The following is a 21,398-nucleotide window of genomic DNA, read 5'->3' on the forward strand; positions in this document are numbered from 1 at the left end:
ACAGCAGGTTGCCACTATCCCTCAAAAGGAAAGTGTATAACAGCTGTGTGTTACCAGTACTCACGTATGGGGCAGAAACCTGGAGGCTTACGAAAACGGTTCTGCTGAAATTGAGGAGGACGCAACGAGCTATGGAAAGAAGAATGATGGGTGTAACGTTAAGGGATAAGACAAGAGCAGATTGGGTGAGGCAACAAACGCGGGTAAACGACATCTTAGTTGAAATCAAGAAAAAGAAATGGGCATGGGCCGGACATGTAATGAGGAGGGAAGATAACCGATGGTCACTAAGGGTTACGGACTGGATTCCAAGGGAAGGGATGCGTAGCAGGGGGCGGCAGAAAGTTAGGTGGGCGGATGACATTAAGACGTTTGCAGGGACAACATGGCCACTATTAGTACATGACCGGGGTAGTTGGAGAAGTATGGGAGAGGCCTTTGCCCTGCAGTGGGCGTAACTAGGCTGATGATTATGATATATATATATATATATATATATATATATATATATATATATATATATATATATATATACTGTAATGATGTTAATACAACAACGATATGTATTAAGCGCGAACTTGTGCCGACAAGTAAATTTCACTGCGGTCGTGAAGGAATCGCGGGCAGTCGCGTTCTGAAAACTGGCCTCGAACCGTCTTCCTCTTTCTTCTCACGTGACACCTCGTGCGCGTGGCACATGTGAGCCGGGTCCAACCGGCTGCCCGTGCCATGAAGATCGCTGCCTGTTGTCGCTGAACAACACCACGGAACGGCGCGCACGGTGTCCAATACAAAGGACGCGCAACTTGAATGTCACCAAGTTTGTCGCGGCATTATCCCCCTCCTTGCCGCATCGGCCCGATGCGTGAGAGGAAGTAGGGGTTCCTGTGGGCTCTCACTTTTTTTTTTGTTGTTGTTCACGACCTCTCCTGGTAGGGTTTCATGCGGACAACATGCACAACTTCCGTGGAGTTGCGCCTTCTTGGGCTCTCGTGTCCAGCTGATTTCACTTCGTAAGTGACGTCGCTTATACGACGAAGTATTTCGTAAGGCACGAAGTATCGGCAGAGAAGCTTTTCAGACAGTCCACGGCGTCGCACTGGGGTATATACCCACACCTTGTCACCGGGCTGGTAATGAGCTGCACTACGGCGCTGGTTGTACCGGCTGGAGTCGATGCGTTGTTGGCGGCGTATTCGGTACCTTGCCATCTGTCGTGCCTCCTCGGCTCTTTGCAAGAAATCATTTAGGTCAGATGAGTTAATGTTTTCTTCATCTAAGGGCAGCATAGCATCCAAATTTGTGGTCACTGCTCGCCCGAATACAAGTTCAAACGGGGCGACTCGCTTTCTTTCTTGAACGGCCGTATGTTATGCGAAGGTGATGTACGGCAATATTTCGTTCCACAGCCTATGTTCAACGTCCACATACATCGAAAGCATGTCATTCAGTGTTGTGTTGAGGCATTCAGGTAAACCGCTTGTCTGAGGGTGGTACGCCGTAGTTCTCTTATGATCAGTATGCGTCATTTGCAACAAGCATTTGATTAGGTCTGCAGTAAAGGCCGTTCCACGATCAGTAATAACAACTGTGCGAACACCATGCTGAGCATGATATTCTGGATAAAGAATTTTTCAACTTCGACAGCCGTTGCACTGTACAAGGCATCAGTTTCTGCGTAACGGGTCAGATAGTCCGTGGCCACAACTATCCACTTTTTGCCTAAAGATGATGTTGGGAAGGGTCCAAGGAGGTCCATACCGACATGTTGGAATGGGGCTTTTGGTGGCTCTATTGGCTGGAGGAGGCCTGCCGGTTTTACGGATGGAGTCTTGCGCCTTGTACACTCGCGACAAGTCTTGACATAGTGCTGCACTGATGCTAATAACTTGGGCCAGTAGTATTTCAGACGAATCCTGGCGAATGTACGGCTCACGCCCATGTGTCCAGATGTCGGTTCATCATGACATGCCTGCAAAATTTTTTATCTCATAGATGTGGGTACGACAAGTAAAAACTTTGTATCGCTGCTCTAGAAGCTTGTCTTGTAGAGGACACTTCCTCGTAGACAGAACGAGGATAGCCCTCTAGAGAAAATACGCGGGAGTTGAACGTCGAGTCCCTCCATGCGCTGTATAAGTGGAAGCAATTCCGGGTCATGGCGTTGTTGTTGCGCAATTTGTGACGCGTCAGCAATGCCAGGGAACGGGAAATCCTCCTCTTCTGACACAGTTGTCTCGACGGGTGCGCGTGACAAGCAGTCGGCATTGCTGTGTTTCCTCCCGGAACGGTATACGACAGTAATGTGATACTTTTGAAGCCTAATTGGCTCCATCTTGCTAGTCGTCTGGATGGATCCTTGAGATTCGCTAGCCAGCAAAGCCAATGGTGATCACTGACTGCTCTGAATGGTCTACCATATAGGTAGGGCCGAAATTTACATATGCCCAAATGACTGCGAGACACTCTTTTTCGGTTGCTGAGTAGTTTGCCTCTGCTTTCGAGAGCTTCCGGATGGCGTAAGCTATTACTTTCTCCTGGCCGTTATGCCACTGCACTATTATAGCACCGAGGCCGACGTTACTCGCATCGGTATGAACTTCAGTGTCGGCTGTGTCATCAAAATCGGCAAGGATTGGAGAAGCTTGCAGGCGTTTCCTTAACTCGTCAAAGGCGTCTTGTTTGCTTTTCCACATGAAAGGTTCATCTTCTCTTGTTAGTATTATAAGGGGCTTCGCAGTCTTTAAAAGTTTTCCACAAATCTTCTGTAGTATGCGCATAAACCCAAGAAACGTCGCACAGACGTTTTGTCTGTGGGTGTCGGGAACCTGGCAACAGCTGCTGTCTTTTCGGGATAAGGCCGAACGCCGTCAGCACTGATGACGTGTCCGAGAAACCGAAGTTCACTGAAGCCGAATTGACATTTTTCGGGCTTAATTGTAATGTCTGCTGCGCGAATAGCTTCTAATACTAGTCGCAGGCGCTCTAGATGTTGGTCAAATGTTGTGGAAAATACGACCACATCATCCAAATACACTAAGCACGACTGCCATTTCAATCCTGCGAGCACCGAGTCCATCATTCGCTGGAGCTTCTCTCCTCTGTTCCGCGCCCGCAACGGGCGCGGAACAGAGGCCGAATGGAAGCGCTTTAAATTAGTAGAGGCCATCAGGGGTTACGAATGCTGTCTTTTCACGGTCCCGCTCATTCCTTTATTTGCCAATATCCACTTTTGAGATCCAGGGAGGAGAAAAACTTTGCACATCGGAGCCGATCTAACGCATCGTCGATACGCTGAAGGGGGTATACATCCCGCTTAGTTACGCTGTTCAATTTACGGTAGTCGTCGCAGAATCGAAGTGTGTTATCTTTTTTCTTACCGAGCACTACGGGAGATGCCCATGGAGTGCTGGAAGGCTGAATAACGTCATCTGAAAGCATCTCCTCGACTTGCTTCTTGAGGATCTCCCTTTCTTTTGGTGAAACTCGATATGGGTGCTGGCATACCGGTCTTGTGGCGTCCTCTGTTATGATTCTGTGCTTTGCAACAGACGTGCGCCGTACCTTCGCGGAAGTGGAGAAGCAGCCGGAAAAATCCTTGATCAGGGCATATATCTGTTTCTTTTGGGCTTCCGGGAGTCTCGGGTTAACGTTAATTGATCTGTCGACACTGCAGGTTCCTGGTGGGGCAGTTGACGTTGTCATTAGGCTGCATAATTCAGTCGCTACACAGAACTCGTGGAAATAGGCAATAGCTGTTCTTTGTGCGATGTCTAGGAATTCATTTCCGAAATTCGTAAGTGCGACATTTGCACAGCCATCGCTTAAGTGAACAAGACTCCGAGCCAGGCAAATACCTTTGTTGAAAAGGAGCTCTATGTTTCTATCCGCTGTGCCTTCGCGGTCGTAAAGTGTTTCATTCTCCACAGAGGGAAGAAGAAGACGAGGAGGCGTGCGGACGTGTCTTGCGTGCGCGCCTAGGTTTTTCGATGTTCCTAGCGTATTTATGCTTGTGCTCAAGCCAACTTCGATTGGAATCATCAGCGGAAGTCACCAGGATCACCTGGATACGGAAATTGCGGCAAGTGGACCCAATTTTCGGCTATTTTTCGACTTTGATGCGTCGTCCCGGCGGCTACGTTCGACCTAGCGTCGACTCCGCCCACTGCCCGCCGGCCAAGCGTCGGTGCGCCCGCCGCCGACCCCTGGGGCTTAACACGGCTGGATATTTTCGGCGAAAATGGAGGTTGTTGTTCAAGGGGAGGATATTGCTCCTGAAGAATTTTCCGAAAAGGTCGGTTGGTTCACGATCAACACAAACCAGCGACGCGGCAGCCAAGATGGCGGCCGCGAAGGAGGAAGCCAAGACGTCGGCTCGGATCGAGGAAGGAGACAAGATGGCGGCCACGGCCATGTGAGCACCAAATCAATCAAGTTGGCGGGGAGGAAATTGGCGCTGCGCTCCGTGGCGTCACAGCAACCACGCCTACCTACTAGCCTGCATAAGGTGATAATCCGACCTAGCGGAGGATTGAAAGATCTATCTTTGGGTGGAGACGTGAAGATATATGAGATTGTTCGAGCCTCTGCGGGCGTGAATTTGAAGGAGGCTAAGGAAGACATTATTCAACTTAACACCAAGCAAAACAACATTTTGGTGGGCACCATGAGTGAAGAAAGAATGCATCGGTACCTGAAGATAAAAATACTTCAGGTTGATCAGGCAAAATACGAAGTAAACGCCTACCTGTCAGCCCCCGAAGGTAGTGGCAAAGGAGTTATTCATGGGATCCCGGTGGAACAAACGGAAGCACAGATTCTGGACAACCTGGATTGTTCAAGGAACCCCAAAATTAGAGGGGTCAGAATGATGGGGAAGACATCAACCTCAGTTCTGATACTCTTCGTCAATGAGAATGTGCCGTTTTGGATTTATTATGGAGGTGGGCTCCTCAAGTGCTTCCTCTACGAAAAGAAGGTTGAGGTGTGCAACGCATGCGGACATCTTGGGCACCGCTCTGATGTGTGTCCGGACCCGGACGACGTCAAGTGCCGCGGCTGCGGTACGGTGAAGCCACCGGATGGACACGTGTACGATCCCAAATGTGCTCTTTGTGGAAAGGGACATGAACTGGGCAACAAGGAGTGTCGCGAGATCTACCGAACAACGTACATCGTCAGCAAACGACGGTGGGAGCGGAAGCTCCAAGAAGAGGAGGCGAAGAAAGCACCCCCGTCTGGGCGGAAAAGCCGCTCAAGAAGCCGGGAGGGCTTCCGGAGCCGCTCCGACTCCTACCCTCGCCTCGATCACCCGGGCCGTTCCAGCTCCAGGGGCTGCTCCAGCTCCAGGGATCGCTCCGGCTCCGCGGTCCACTCCAGCTCCAGGGCAAGATCGTCGTCAAGGCCGAGGAATGAAGCCAACAAGCAAAGGGAGGTGAGCTGGGTAGATAAGGTCACCCCAAAAAATACGGAGTCCGAGGAACTCGCCAAGATGAGAATCACGCTAGAGAAACTAATTCAAAGAGTAGATGACCTCGAAAAGGAAAACGCTATGCTAAAAAGGGAGAAGAAAGTAGCTAACGCTGTCAAAACAGCTAACACGATTGGAACGCACCCAACCGTTGAAAGCACTGTGGCGATGCAGGTAGATGACACCCGCTCCCCACCTCTGAAAAGGAAACCAGGCGCGAACGCGCCGCAAGAGCCCACAATGGCAGATCTATGCAAGAAAATGGACGACTTCCAGGTGACCTGGGAGGCAAAGTTCGCATCAGTCATCCAAGCCATCCAGGCGCTATCGGAAGAAAGCCAGAAACACAGGGCCGCGTTGGTGAGCTTAATAACTGGCAGAGGGAAACAGAGCAGAAGGTACATGGCGGTTCTCAGACGGCTGCGACCCTAATACCACTGGGTGATAATCCACAATTCAATCATGGCCATTCACAATAAACACACGATTTAGCAGTGGAATTGCCGTGGGTACCGTCTCAAAAGAGCGGTCCTACAGCAGCTCCTCCTTGGCAAAGACAATCCGGACGTAGTCGCTTTACAAGAAACTGCGGGGATGGCAAAATTATCGGGCTACATATCATTTAGTACAGATGATGGGAGATCCGGGGTAACCACCCTGGTCAGGAGAAACTTGGCAGTCGTTAAGCACGACACGGAGGTTATCAACGTAGACCACGTCCTTGTTGAGCTCATTCCAGCAAAAAAGATAGAAGGCATCCTCTTTGTTCTCAATATCTATAGCAGCCCGCAACAAAGGAAGGCCCGATGTGGACCTCTTCTCCAAAAAACTCTGCGTATTGCCAACAGGCAAGCTTTGGTAGTGGTGGGAGACTTCAATGCCCAGCACGCTGCCTGGGGGTACAGAAAAGAAGGAGTCAAGGAAAGGGAACTCTGGCTGGATGCACAGCAAGAGGGGCTCACCTTAATGACCGACCCCCAAACACCCACTAGAACGGGGAATAGTGTCAGCGTAGACACCTCACCCGACCTCCCGTTCGTCAAAAACGTGGGAGATGCAACCTGGGTTAATACCCAGGAAAACCTAGGTAGCGATCACTTTATTCTGGAAACAGTGGTGAGCGCAGGCCCTGCCAGGAGAAAAGGCAGAAACCAGCTAATTGTTGAATGGGATGCCTTTTGCGAAATAAGAAGCGAGACGGCAGTGAGTGAGATAAGGGATATTGATGAATGGGCTATGAAACGGGGCCAGGACGTTAAAAACGCAACCAAGGAGATAATGGAGGACTCTGCACTGGAGACAGCGGACAGCCACCTCCTCCATATGTGGGAAGCTAAGCTCAGCATGGAAGAACGGCTCAGGAGGCAAAGGTGGAACCGCAATCTCAGGAGACGGATCGCTAGGCTCAATAAAAATATAGAAGATTACGCGCTCAAACTAACCAGGCAGAACTGGGAGTCCACCTGCGATACGATGGACGGAAATATAGGCCAAGCTAGGACATGGAATCTACTCCGCTACCTGCTGGATACACAAGGCTGCAAAACAGCGCAGCGACAGAACCTTCAAAAAATTCTTCACTTGTACGAAGGTAGGGAGGTAGATCTAATGAAGGACATACAGGAGAGATACATAGGGATCAGTAGCAGGGAACCCCTACCTAACTATGAAGGCGTCGGCAACTCCAGCCTAGACGAACGCATCAGCGAGGCGGAGGTCCGGGCGGAGATTGCCAAGCTCAAAACTAAATGAGCTTCAGGCCCGGATGGCGTTAGCAATAAACTGCTTCGCAATCTACACGATAACTCTCTAACTGCATTAACTAACTTTATGCAGAAGTGCAGGGAAGAGGGTAAACTTCCAAATCAGTGGAAAAACTCTAAGGTGGTGACGATCCCAAACCCAGGCAAGAAACTCCAGATAGAGAACTTAAGACCTATCTCTCTAACCTCTTGTGCAGGCAAGCTTTTGGAGCACGTTATTCAAACGCGTCTCAATAACTACATGGAGGATAATGACCTCTATCCGCATTCGATGGTGGGCTTTAGGCCCAGACTCTCCACCCAGGATGCGATGCTGCAACTAAAACACCAAATCGTCGATGCGGAAACGGGGGACGCAAAGGCAATCCTAGGGCTTGACCTAGCGAAGGCCTTTGATAACGTCACACATAAAGCCATTCTTGAGAACCTTCAGGACTTGGGAGTAGGCGTACGAACCTACAATTACATCAGGGACTTCTTGTCAGACCTAGAAGCAAAAATCCAGATTGGAGAATGCCAATCGGATGACATTAAATTAGGCAGCAAAGGGACCCCACAGGGCTCTGTGCTCTCGCCCTGGATAGCTAGGGGCAGCGATGCCCAAATAGAGAAAACCCTCCAAAGGGCTATCCAGGCAGTTGAAAGTTACGTCAGACCTAGGGGACTTAAATGTTCACCGCAAAAATCGGAACTGCTTCTATACCAGCCGAAAGGCAGGGCCAGTAAGGAGGAACCGCAAATCTCCCTCACAGCTTGGGGGATCCCCATTCCAAAAGTGGACAAAATCAGAGTTCTGGCACTTTTGATTCAGGCCAACAGCTTTAATGGCGAAACAATAAGGATACTAGACGGCTGCGCAGTGCTGACCATGAGGCTGATCCGCAGGATTGCCAGCAGGCGGTCCGGGATGAGAGAAGCGAATCTAGTTAGGCTAGTCCAGGCCTTTGTTATAGGTCGAATAGCTTATGTTGCTCCCTTCCTCAGTTTTAGGTCATTCGGAAGAAGAAGATTGAGGGCATCATACGTAAAAGTATAAAACAGGCGCTGGGGCTTCCCCTCCGCGCTGCAAATGAAAAGCTTTGAGCTCTAGGGCTCCACAACACTCTTGAGGAGATTATTGAAGCAGTGAGGATCTCGCAGTATGAGAGACTTGCGGGAAGCCCTACGGGCAGGAAAATCCTAGCTAGGCTAGGCATAAACTATGAGGGGCAGGAAGGCATCAAAATCGACCTGCCGCGAAGCGTGCGGAACCGACTAATAATCCTACCACTACCTCAAAACATGCACCCAATCCACCACAAGCAACGCAGAGAGAAAGGGGCCGAGGCTCTCGAGAAGCGTTTCAAAAACTCGAAGGACGTGCTCTACGTTGATGCTGCAGACTATGGCAATGGCCGCATGGCCCAAGCTGTAGCGAGCGCTGAAACTAGATTGATAGCCAGTGGCACACTTTCAACGGATTGCTCTCAGATTGGAGAAGAATCTGCCATAGCACTTGCAATTGCAAGTACTTCAGCCAAAATTATAGTCAGCGACTCTAAGGTTGCGGTGATGAACTTTGCCAGAGGCAGAATTTCTCCCGAGGCGAACAGAATCCTGCAGACCTGCAGAGATAGCAGGAAAATTGAAATAATCTGGGCACCTGCGCACGCATCCCTGGCTGGGAACGAGGCGGCCCACGAATTAGCTCGAGGACTTACATTCCGAGCTGGTGGGCAAGCCGAAGGCTTCACGGGGCGGGACCGCTTATTGTGTTACAGAGAGATCACACAACACTACACACTAGGGCGTGGTAAATATCCTCCGGCTGATATATCCTTAAACAAGAGCCAGGCCCCCACTTGGCGTCGCCTGCAAACCAACTCGTTTCCAAGCCCGGTGTCGTGCAGCCTCTACTACCCGGGTCAGTACTCCAGCCAGTGTAAGCTATGTAAAGCCAGGGCTAATCTTAATTACATTCTGTGGGAATGCCCACAGGCTCCCTCTGAGGGAAGAATACAGTCTTTAGAACAATGGGAGACCTTATTACTCAGCTCCGATCCCGATATTCAACTGAAGATCGTCCTACTGGCCGAAAACGCCGCTAGAGTCCAAGGACTCCTGGCCGTCGTCTAGGTGGGAAGGCTTAAAGCCTTCCCTACATCTGTTGGAGAAATAAAGTTTTACAATCGAATCCAATCATTCTCCACGAGAACCACTATACTGCAACGTGCCGGCACAGTTACATCATCATCAACGACGCGCAGTGCACCTAGAAGTCGCTCCTCCGATGCTTCCACAGGTATAGCTTGTTTTGTCGAGAAAGGCACACTGGACCTTCGTAGGCTAATTATGGCGCCGCTAGCTTGTAGAAAATTCATTCCCAATATAAGTTCCCGTGAACATTCTGGCAGTACAATAAAGTGAGGAACGTAAGTGAAGCCTTTTATTGTATGTCTTGCGGTGCATCGGCCAAGGGGCGTAATAACATGACCGCCTGCCGTGCGTATCTGCGGTCCAGTCCACTGCGTCACAGCATTTTTCAGGTGCTTGGCCATCTTGAAGCTTATTACCAAATAATCAGCGCCAGTGTCGACTAAGGCATTCAGCTCGCATCCATCTATTGTCAACCGCAAATCTGGTGTAATCGTTTCATTCCTGCACCTGTTTACTGGAATTATCTCGTCATCGCACTGGAACCGCGTTGGAAGATCTTTGTAACTCTGCTTATCAGCGCCCTCGCCTCCACAAGTCGCTTGCTTCAGTTTTCCTGGTGTGGGCTTGGTGAACGACGCCTAGGCAATCTTAAAGACGCGCGTGGGCTACGCGATCCGTAGCGCATGGGCGATGGTGACCATGGTTGATGTTGGCGAGGAGTAGTGGGGCTTCGGCGCGTGGACAAACATTCTTCGATCTCTGCTGGCCCCTCACCATTTCGGTGGCATAGTGCACTTAAGGTAAAACCCCTTAATCCAGCTTGACGGTACGGGCAGAACCTATATAGGTGACCCGCTTTTCCGCAGTGGAAACACAGAGGCCTGCGCTCGTGGTCACGCCAGACGTCACTTTTTCGGGGCCTTCGTTTCACAAAACGAGATGCACTGCGTGCTGAAGGCGGATACGCAGCCGGTGGTTCCAGCAGACGAGGTGGACTGCGTACTTTCGGCGGGTAGGGAATGGTCGTCGCAACTGCTCCACTACTGTGTACCGCGGGTTGCCTGAGTACGTCGGCGTACGTTGGGGTGCGCCGCATCGGCTGTGGCTCACGCTCTGGATCCCGTATCTTGAGTTTGTCCCGGACAACGTCGACGATAGATAGTGCAGTTGGAGCCTGAGGTGTCTGCCACTTGTTGAGCTCTTCCCTGTTCACTGACCGGACGAGCTCCCGCAGGGCTTCAAGGTCGCAGGGCTTTAAAGCTTCAAGGCACGCCTCCAGGCAAGACATGGGCAGGTGCACAGCTTGCTTCACAGTTGTATTGCCGAGCCCGCTGTTCCAGCGTCTTTTCTATGGTCGTTGCTTCGCATCTGAACTCGGCGTCCGTGCGCGGTGGGTTGCGGACGAGAACTGCGAAGAGTTCCTGCTTTACTCCACGCATGAGATGGCGCAGCTTATCTTCACTCATGGTTGCATCAGCACGCTTGAACAGGCGGGACATGTCCTCGATGTACATTGCCTCGTTCTCGTTTGTGAGCTGGTTCCTGGCCTGAAGTGCAATTTCCGCCTTTACGATCCGTGCTGGCGTACGTTGCTAGCAGTTGTCGTCGAAATTCCTCCGAAGGGGACAAAGAGGGTTCGTGGTTTTCATACCATGTTTTTGCGAAGTCTTCTAAAGCGAAATATACGTTACGGAGCTTCTGTCTCTCATTTCGTTCATTAAAGCTCGCCACTCTCTGGAACAGTTCGAACCAGTCGTCCACGTCTTCGAACGAGTCGCCATAGAATGCTGGCGGCTTGCGAGGTTGGCTTACGACTAGCTGTGCCGGTATTACCTGGCTAGTTATTGTGGTGGCGTCCGTTGTCCGAGTTTCTCTTGGCATGAAGAGATGAGGGCTGAATTCGGGCGAGTCACCTCGAAGATGGCGGCTGGTCCGCTGGTGTACAGGTGTCAGTTCCTCGGGATGGACTCGCTGGTTGTCGGGACTACGATGACTTCCGTTCGTGGTGCTTTGACTCATACCCCGCACCTTCACCAGAAATGTAACGATGTTATTAAAACAACGATATTTATTAAGGGCGAACTTGTGCCCACAAGTAAAAGTCGCTGCGGTCGTGAAGAAATCCCTGGCAGTCGCGTTCTCAAAACTGGCCTCGAAGCGTCTTCCTCTTTCTTCTCACGTGACACCTCGTGCGCGTGACGCATGTGAGCCGGATCCAGCTGGCTGCCCGTTGTTGCTGAACAACGGCGCGCACAGTGTCCGATACAAAGGGCGGGCAACTTGAATGTCACCAACTTTGTCACGGCAATATATATAAGCATCGTTTCCTGACCTCACGCACCAACAGCCTTTCAAGAAAGAATAATCACCCCACTCTTCCGTCACTCGGCTGCAGAGATTCCGACGTTTGTACAAAATAATTCATGCAATTATTACATATTACTGCGGGTTACGCAGAAGAATACCAGGGAACATAGGCCCTTCCAGGTTGCTGCCTTTTTCAGGAGACACTCGCTTCTCTAGAGAATGCAAAATTTTTCGAGCTGTCATCTTCTCCGCTTTGACAGCTTCCAGAACGTGTTGTCTTCATCCCGAGCTTCGCGCTTTCTCTTGAGCCTTCTTTCTAGCTGCGCTCCAATTCTGACTTGGCATAGTTTCTCTCTCCTTCCGGACATGATCTCCTTCTCTCAATTGTGCGTTCGTGTTGTATTGTTGTTCACTGTTGTAACTTTTTATTCAATTCTTGTTTCTGTTTTCTCATTCTATTTCTTCATCCTACAAGATTTAATCGTATTTCTACAATTCTACCTTTTTAGGGCTTCTTTTCTCTGAACAAGCGCCCTGACGTCAGTGTTGTTCCTGGGCGTATTAAATAAATTATTTGTTGCTTTATTATTACTATAATAACCTACCGCACAGATGGTCTTCCCCTCCACCATTCTAAAAAAATATTTCGGTAGCTTTCAGTGTTTGTTTTATTTTACTTCGAACACAATTAAAGAGAAACAGTAAATCTTACTTGGTTTATCTCAGTACAGATCAAATACCTGCCAAGATGGACATCTTTGCAAGAAAACCGAAAGCAATACATTCGCTAATTAAACTAATTGCATTATTAACTTCTTAGTCGCAAACTAACCGGCGCAGCTTTATACTACAACGTTTCAACGAGTCAGCATAAAAGTCTAGCTACGTGTTTCTGCATGTGTACGTTACCATGGTAAACAAAATCAGCTGGCATCAAATCATTCGTTTAGTTTATCTGATTACGCACGTGGCACCACGAAGCGCAGCTCTCTGTTTAAACCTCATGTGACGTAGAATTGTGGCGTGAAATGAAGCTGTTGTCGCACTTCCCGCGATATCATTCCGCTTGCCGCGTTCAACAACTGGATGCATTGCCACTGCAGCAGCTAGGGCGTGACGCGCCGCTTTATCACACGGTTTGCCGAAGCAAAGATGCTAGGTCACCGGGTGATGGCACCGCGAGCCACGCTTAACGCGTGAGTAATTAGATAAGTTGAAGGAATAATTCGGTGTCATTTATTTCGGTGTACATTGTCATTGTGCAATGGACAAACATGTAACTAGATATTTATGACGCTTCGATCCAGCTTTCTCACATAAACACATTTTTGTTGCTTTTCACTTATTTTGGTTTGGGCCCTGAAACAATATTGTTGGGTCCGGGAAGATGTCTATCTGAATAAATGTAAATTGATTTAAAATAAACTTCAAACTTGAAATTCAAACATGGGCCGTAAAATTTGCAACTAAAACGTTTGCTATTGTAATTAGTTTAATTAGTCAATAGTTTTGTTTGCGTAGTAAATGATGTCCGCCTGGGTCGCTAATTCCTATGCGGTGGCGTGATTCGCGTAAATATGGTACTTTTTCTTCAATCGTTCTAATTTAAAAAAAAATACACCATATATTTGCCCTAGCTTTCAGATGCACATATAATAATTGCTTGTGTACTTCCACTTTCGTTCTCATGTAAAAAAATGCTCGTGTTCTCACTATGCCTAAGTCCGAGTGTAAAATCAATATCCCGAATTATCGTGTCATTTCTCTTCTCTGTGGCACATCTAAGATTTTTTAGCTTGTACTTCACAACATACTAATTTATTTATTTATTTATTTCAGATACTGTTAATCCCAGCGGGATTTTTACAGGTTGGGCATATATTATACACTCACAAATAGCAATAAAAACAGGTTTACATGATTTCAACAATGATATTTGCAATCGACATGAAGCAGATATACAGATATGGTAGGAAATAAAACAAGGGTACATTTCATTTGGCAAAAGGGGGTGACATTACAAAGGCAAATACAATGCTCATACAGATTTCATTTTATACAATGACGTGAGTGGTGTTATTTCCGGCTAACATAATCTAATTATTGCGCAACAGCTCTTCTACAAGGGTTATAAATTTCGGCAACGATGTGTTAGTCGTTATGAGGGGGTCCAGGCTATTCCATTCTCTTATTGCAAGAAGAAAGAACGAATATCTAAAACAGTCAGTGCGAAATGCATATTCTTTAAGTGTTAATGAATGCTTATGGCGAGAAGGTATGGTGTCAGCTAGGGATATATACAACGAAGTATTTATTCGTAATGCATTGTGTATTAATTGGAACAATAATTTTAGTCTTGCTAGTTTGGCGCGGTTTCGCAGAGTAGGAATACCGGCTTGTTTTAGCAGTTGGGTAGGTGAATCGCTATTCTTGTATTTGTGAAAGATGAATCTAATTGCCTTTCGCTGCACTCTTTCTAGTTTCTTAGTAAGCTGTTGTGTATAAGGAAACCAAATTGTGTTACCATATTCGAGAACTGGGCGAATAAATGCGTTGTATGATAGCAGTTTAATTTCCGGTGGCGCCGCTCGAAGTCTTCTTCTGAGGAAGAGCAGCCGTTTTAAAGCAGATGGTATGATACTGTTAATATGAGATTCCCATCTTAGGTCATGTGAAATGATCAAGCCAAGATATTTAAGCTCATGAACATGGGTGAGTGGTATGTTATTGATAGTGTATTCGAAGTCCGACTTATGTTTTTTGCGGGTTATAGATAAAAAGACAGTTTTTTTAATGTTCAGTTCCATCTGCCACTTTTTACACCACTTCACTACATCGTGAAGGGCGCTGTTTAAATCAACGTGGTCATTCATAGAATTAATTTCATTATAAAGAATGCAGTCGTCGGCAAAAAGCTTCATTTTAAGCGGATGTTAGAGGGCAAATCATTAATAAAAATAAGGAATAAAGTGGGAGCAAGGACGCACCCTTGAGGCACCCCCGATGGAACTGGTACAATGGAAGAAATTTCATTGTTGACAACAACATACTGAAACCGGTTGGTTAAGTAATCTTCAATCCAATTGACAATAGAACCATCGCCTAAAGTTGTTTTCAGTTTGCTGATTAGTTTTTGATGGGTTACTCTATCAAACGCCTTCGAAAAATCTAATGCTATTAAGTCAACTTGTCTTTGATTGTCAATGCTTTGGGAAAAGTCATGCGTTAATTCAAGTAATTGGGTTATTGTTGAAAGTCCCCGCCGGAAACCATGCTGGATAGGCGATAATATTTCTGCTCGCTCTAGATAGCTCGTGATATGCTTTAATATGATATGCTCTAATAATTTCCCTACTGTGGATGTTAGTGATATTGGTCTGTAATTACCAAAATCGCTTTTGCTTCCTGCTTTATGAACGGCGATTACTTTCGCTATTTTCCATTCCTTTGCAAGGCTACATGTTGATAAGGATTTGTTAAATATTAGATGTAGATATTTCGCGTTGACTTCGGCATATCTTTGAAGAAAAGTGTTGGGAATATTGTCCGGGCCGTTTCCTTTTTTTGTGTCTATTGATAGTAATAAGTTGAGGACTCCTGACTCAGTTATAGTTGGCATGCCTAGCGGTCTCTGGTTGTAGTGATTCACCTCCGGAATGCGACCATCGTCAGCAGTGAACACAGACTGGAAGTATGTATTTAATGAATTTGCAAAACTTAAATTTTGTTCCTGACAATTGAGAGTGTTGCTTTGTTTTTGGGGCTAAGATACTTCCAAAACTTTCCAGGGGAATGTTTTAAAAAGTTAGGAAGCGTAACTGAAAAGAAATGTGCTTTCGCTGTACTAATCTTTGCTTTCATTTCATTGACAGCATACGAGAGTTTACGTTTATGTTCAGGACCTTTTTTTGTTTTGAGCAATTTTCTTAGTCGCTTCACTTTGCGCTTCGCATGAATGACATCACGTGTTATCCATGGGTTATTTCTATTTATTCGTTTGGTTCTAATTGGAATGTAGTTATTGGTGCAGTGGGATACAATGGCTTTAAATCTTTCCCATATTGCGTCTATATCAGTGTCTGAAGAATTAGCGAGTTCTTCAAATGTCTTATACTCCAAAATTAAGTAATTAACTATGCTTGAGCCGTCAGCTTTTGTAAAGTCTGGATAACTAGTTTTGGAAATAGAAAGATTTGTTGCGGCCTGGATGGGAGTAGTGCACAATGTTAATTTGTGATCTGATATTCCATCTAGCACTGCTAAGTTAGTTTTATTGATCGAAAAGTGGTTGCTCAGAAAGATGAGGTCAAGAATGTTGGATGCATTGCCTTGAACACGTGTGGGCTCGTTGACAACTTGTGACAAGTCAAAACTAAGCATAATATCAAAAACAATTTCTCAACAAGGAGAGCGATAACACATGGTTGGCCAGCCGATATCAGGAAGGTTGAAATCCCCGAGAAGGATATCTTTCAATACAAAGAGCTTTTCGATTCCGTGTGAGTATGGGAATTTTGCTAAGATCACTTAACTATTCAGAAATGCCGCAAGCTTTTTTTTTCAGTTCAATTCAGTTTATTATTCGTTAAGTACGTTAAAGTACGTTTAAGTATGTTATTATTCTTTAAGGTTAATGCCACCGATGTCTCCCCTGGTGCTTCAGAGGGGAAAGTTGACACAACTTAATGCGGCCTCAGCGAAATTTTCGCTCAGTGCTTCTGGTTAAGTTTACGTACTCTCGTGTTGACTTTTGAGTTGTCAAACCTCTTGCCCAGCTATCTTCTTGACATATCATGTTATGTGAACGTCAATGACCAAAGGTCTTGTTTGCACAAGACAAGGTGCTTCCCTGAAGGGTCAGTATCAGGACCACTTCTTTTTATTTATTTTAATGGTGCTTCTTTGTATATTACGAATTCTATATTTTCCTTTGATATGCCGTTCAGATAGCATTTAAAAATGTTCGAACTGTTGATGAGTGTCGCATCCTGCAGTCCAATCGGCTTTCCTTTTCTGAATGGTGCAAAGAGAACGGTCTCACCCCATGCATTCGTAAGCCCCAGTTATAACTTGCACTCGCGAAACAGCAAGTGTCCTGTTCCGCAAACTCTTAAGATAACTGATATCGGTGTATTCTTTTATAGAACTTTACACTTTTCTACTCACACTAAACACGTTGCGGTGTGGGTTCTACTCCATCTCGGTTCTGTTTGCAGACTATCAAGAGAATTCACTTCTACAATGCCAGTCCTCAAATTCTACACAAGAATCTATCAAGTCGAATACGAGTCATTGATCTAGAATGGCACATTTAAATCCAACAGTCAGACCACAAAATGTGTCCTGAAAAGCTTTCTCAGCATCTACCATCTTCGCCTTATTAACACCGCCCCTGCATCTTCTTCTAGCATTGTTAAATTATCAGCACTGTCATCACCTTGTTGCCGATGTAACCGCACTGATTCCTATTTGTGTTCAAGCATCGTGGTATCCTTGCCTGCCCCCGAATCCTTCAGTTATATAGGGCTTTGACTTTCGTGTAAGAGTACCGCGCGGCATAGACCTCTCTACATTCCTACATTCCGTAGCCAATACTAATCTGTGCATACAATATGAATTCTCTTACAGCGGAGCTGTTAGCCTCTAGTTGATCGGCATTACTCGTGTTCGCGTCCGTCAGCGAAAATGTGGGCCGATCACGGCGGCAGTACAGGGCCATAATCAGTGGCTCCTACCCCCGTAAGGCAGAGGCTTGAAGCAACCAGCAAAGCGAAGCGAACACTGCATACATTCTTTGGAATCACACATACAGCATGTAGAACAACGTACGTTTCAATAAAGAGCAAGCACACAACAATCAACCGAACCACATAATTGGTTATAAGGCGCTCCTGACAACAATGCGAACCACGTAGCGCTCCCAGCATACGTTTCTTAGAACGTATGCAAAGAACGAGCCTAAGAACTGATTTCAGCGTTGTTGCAGCACCGCTATCGGCGGTGGTGTACTGTCAAAATTACGATTACTGTAATTACTGTAAATTATAATTTCTATACCATTACTCCAAAGCAACAAAGCATTCCATATCCCGCTGAGCACTTGTCGTTTTCAGCAGGTTCGCTGGATATCTACTTTCGCAGGGCCGGTGTGGCAGTCAATTTTTGAACACTTGTTTTGTTAATCCAGATTTCTTCATTTCATTCTCTGCTTCCGAGCTTCGCATTGTTGTATCTTAGGAACTTTCCCATGTCTTTTTAAACTTTCTTTCCTTGTTTTTGCCGTGAACTTACCATGCGTTTTGTTGAATGTAAGGTGCCTTTCTCATAATTGTGCTTTTCTATACATTGTTTTCTTTTTCTCGTATTATGCCCAATTTATCTTTCCGAATTTAGTTTTTTCCTCTCTATAATGTCTCTCCCAGGTGTTCTTGTTTTATCTTAAATTTTGTTGCTGTACCTGCGCGCCAGCATTAATACCCTCAGGTAGTTCCCCGGTACGTTGAATAGACAATTGATAGATGGATAAATTTATTGACTAAATATAAAAGTTTTTCCATAGATGAAGGGTTCGCGGCTGTGTACAAAAGATAGGGTGGTGTAGAATGCTTGCTAAATTTAATTATTTTTAGCTCCAGATTACTTTTTCAATGCATACTTAGATTGTGTTGATACATTCCTTGATCGACATTCATTCATTCATTCATTCATCGATCGATCGATCAATCGCTCGGTAGACTAAGTCCAATATGACAATTTTACGTCATAATTGAAGTGGTGGAGTGGAGAGGGTGGTCTTTGTGTATTTCGACCAAAGGTAACTCCTATAGATATTCAATACCTGTTTTTTTCTTCTCTCACTGTCTATAGACTATATGCAGCCTCTGTGACAGAAAATCAATCTTATTGCGTTCAACTTGCGTGTACTTATCCTTGTTGCATTCAGCAGCATGTACCCTGCAACTTTGTATCCAGCATATTCATCATTTTTTTTTTAGTTCAGCACTTGCGTCTTGTTTGGTTCGCGAATTCTTCTTGACTCCTCACTGAGGAGAGAAATGTTTTCTAACAACACCTTGGGGCCGCACTTTATTTTGGGCCCCGGTTTATTTATTTTTTCATACGTTAAGCGTATGCAAAAATGCGTTGGTTAAAGTCCGCTCTATTCCGCTTCGCTCTTAAAATGGCAATGCTACTCTCAAAACGTTTTCATCGTACCAGAGCCGGGGCACTAAATGACATAAGTTTGAGAGAAACTTCATAAACCTTTCGTCTTGTTGCCTCGGGTGAAATAAAAATGGCCATTTTTGCAGTTAAGACATACCTTCACCTCAACGCCACGGTGCTGAACTGCCAAGTTAGAGAAGACAACCACAAGATGAACAAAGACCAGGTAGCCGCAATGTAAGCGGATGCGTTCTGCTTTGTCAGTCTATATTTCTGTGACTGTTTTCAAATGTGTTCCTTGATTGAAATAAGCTTTTGACAGCTAAAATTGTTTTCCCTCCATACACATGCTCAGGACCGTTTCAGCATAAAAAAAGCTTACTTTTTCCGCGTTCGAATTACCCTGAGAGCTGACTAGAATGTTGTTGGTCTTAAGTTTGTAAACTGGAAACTAGATCATGTTATTTCTGCCGCACTTGTGTATTTTCTGTCTAAACACTTCAGAGATAAGCAATATTAATTCGGCACTGAGCACATTTTGTACCGAGTGAGAAGCTATTTCCAACATATAACATAAACAAGCAGGCTAGTTGCTCATTTTGTGTCCACTCGTACTCGAAGTTATCAGTGCTTAACAAACCTTGACTCCTTCTTTCCTACAGCACAAATATTCGACTTAATCTGATGTGAGAACAGCACGAAAGCATCAGTGAATGTAACTTAGCGAGTGATTCATACATGGCAAAGCAGTCTACTATTCCTCCTATCAATCGTAAAGAAATCATTCCGATAATATTTAATTTAGAAGAAGATTGGCCATGCACCTCAGATCAATCAAAAATAGAAGAGAAATTTATCCAATTCCACAGTATGCCCTTGCGTAAGATATGTATTTTGATGTTTTTTTTTCAATAAAACGATGCCTTCACATATGCTTTCAGCCTATTCAAATCTTAACTGAACAAAAAAAAAGTGCATTTGCGGTCAGTGTTCAGTCATCGCTCTCGTTTTTTCTCCTGGATTCCTCATTACACAGAACGATTATTGGCTTCTTCGTCGTGATAATCTTCATGGCCACCATGGCCGACATCGGCTACCGGCTGTTCGAAAACTGGAGGTGCCACGCTTATATGAAAAGTAAGTCCGCGCCACGGTTCCTTGCTGTTTCTTTTTACCCAAGCCCAACGACTAATTTGTTTTAGCGTACGCAGAACGGCATGGACACACAAGGCACACAAGACAGCCTACAGTGTTGGCGCTGTGTGTTACCCTGATTGTTGTTACCCTAATGAGCTAACCTAATCGTTGAAAGCTACTCTCTTGTCCCACACTCTTAAAAATATTTACAACCTTTGGGGCTTATCTTGTCCTACAGCTATTGGTCATCTGCTTTGCTTGCGCTTCCATTCTTGACAACTCAGCGCTCGCTACTTTTCTGTAGAGAATGCAATGTCACGCTGATAACGCGCAAGCCGTTCGTGACTGGGAAGTACCAGGCTCGCAACGTTAAAGAAAGGAAACGCAGGCAAGGCAGATGACGATTATTGTTGTGGGACAACGTACTACCCAAAAGATGTATACATTTTAAAAGTGCACATTCTTGTTATGGCCAGTTATTGTGCTCATTCAGGTGCATAATAGCACACTTCGTTCGCCTCACACTTACGCTACTACGTTCTCTCACCGAAAAGTCTGATGAGAGCTATCAAAATCACGGCAGCGCGTAATTAACAGCAAATAGTAATTCCGCGCAATACGTGTAACACATTAGCGATGCACACCTTCTCCCAGTGAGTGAACAATAACGTAGCTTCATTCTATATTTTTTTTATTAATGTGCGGGAGCGGTAGATAAATGCATCATTATTTCCACACAATAAAAAACTTCAGCATATATAATAAAAACTGCCGCCCTTGTCCGCTATCAGCTGAGCTTTCGTGTTAGCCCTATGCATAGATGGCATTTTGAAGGTGTGGAACGGAAGCGCTCGGATGTTGACTCCATAGCAAAGTGTTTTAATGTATTGTTTCAGAGCCGATGGTACAGTCGCTGGTGGACATGTCCCTCCTGAGAGCCACCCAGAAGCTGCTTACAGTAAACACCCCTGATGACCTCCACAACAGGAACCTGCAGGCTGTTCACGGTATCCGCACGTTCAACGTCTTCTGGATTGTCGTGGGGCACACCTATGCCTTCGCCGAGCAGATCACGTACCGTACGACATCACCCTCATTTTATTCCCACATTCAGCTGCTTGCAAACGAGAAATCTTTCTCTTCTTCACGTGCTCAAAACAGGCTTCGATGGCTCCCAATCGCAAGGCAGGCATCGAGATTAGCCATAAGGGCTTGGCGGGATAGGCACTCTTTTTTTTTTCGTTCTCCCCGGTACCTTTTCCTCAGCGCTTGTCCTTACGGTCACGTGCCGTAAACATCGCCACTATAGGGGCATAGTCAAGTGCAAATCTTCGGGATTCGTGAATAATTTATTGGCGTGTAGGTAAACGTTAACATAATGTTGTCCAGAAAAATGTTTATGCATAACCTTAGTAAAGCTT

At 46.0% G+C, this 21,398-nt stretch overlaps 1 protein-coding gene across 3 annotated transcripts in view; it reads left to right on the forward strand.

Annotated features, from left to right (window-relative positions):
- The window catches only part of LOC142566836 (nose resistant to fluoxetine protein 6-like), a 231,487-nt gene that overhangs the window by 128,858 nt on the left and 81,231 nt on the right, over positions 1–21,398 (forward strand). For 2 of the 3 annotated variants that reach the window (XM_075677736.1, XM_075677734.1), the window contains exons 4-6: positions 18,987–19,077; positions 19,877–19,977; positions 20,874–21,056. In XM_075677736.1, coding sequence (XP_075533851.1) covers positions 18,987–19,077; positions 19,877–19,977; positions 20,874–21,056 — 375 coding nt within the window. The remainder of the gene's footprint in view (positions 1–18,986; positions 19,078–19,876; positions 19,978–20,873; positions 21,057–21,398) is intronic. The other variant, XM_075677735.1, reaches the window with a different exon arrangement.

The sequence above is a fragment of the Dermacentor variabilis genome, unplaced genomic scaffold, assembly GCF_050947875.1.
Source record: "Dermacentor variabilis isolate Ectoservices unplaced genomic scaffold, ASM5094787v1 scaffold_13, whole genome shotgun sequence".
NCBI lineage: Eukaryota > Metazoa > Arthropoda > Arachnida > Ixodida > Ixodidae > Dermacentor > Dermacentor variabilis.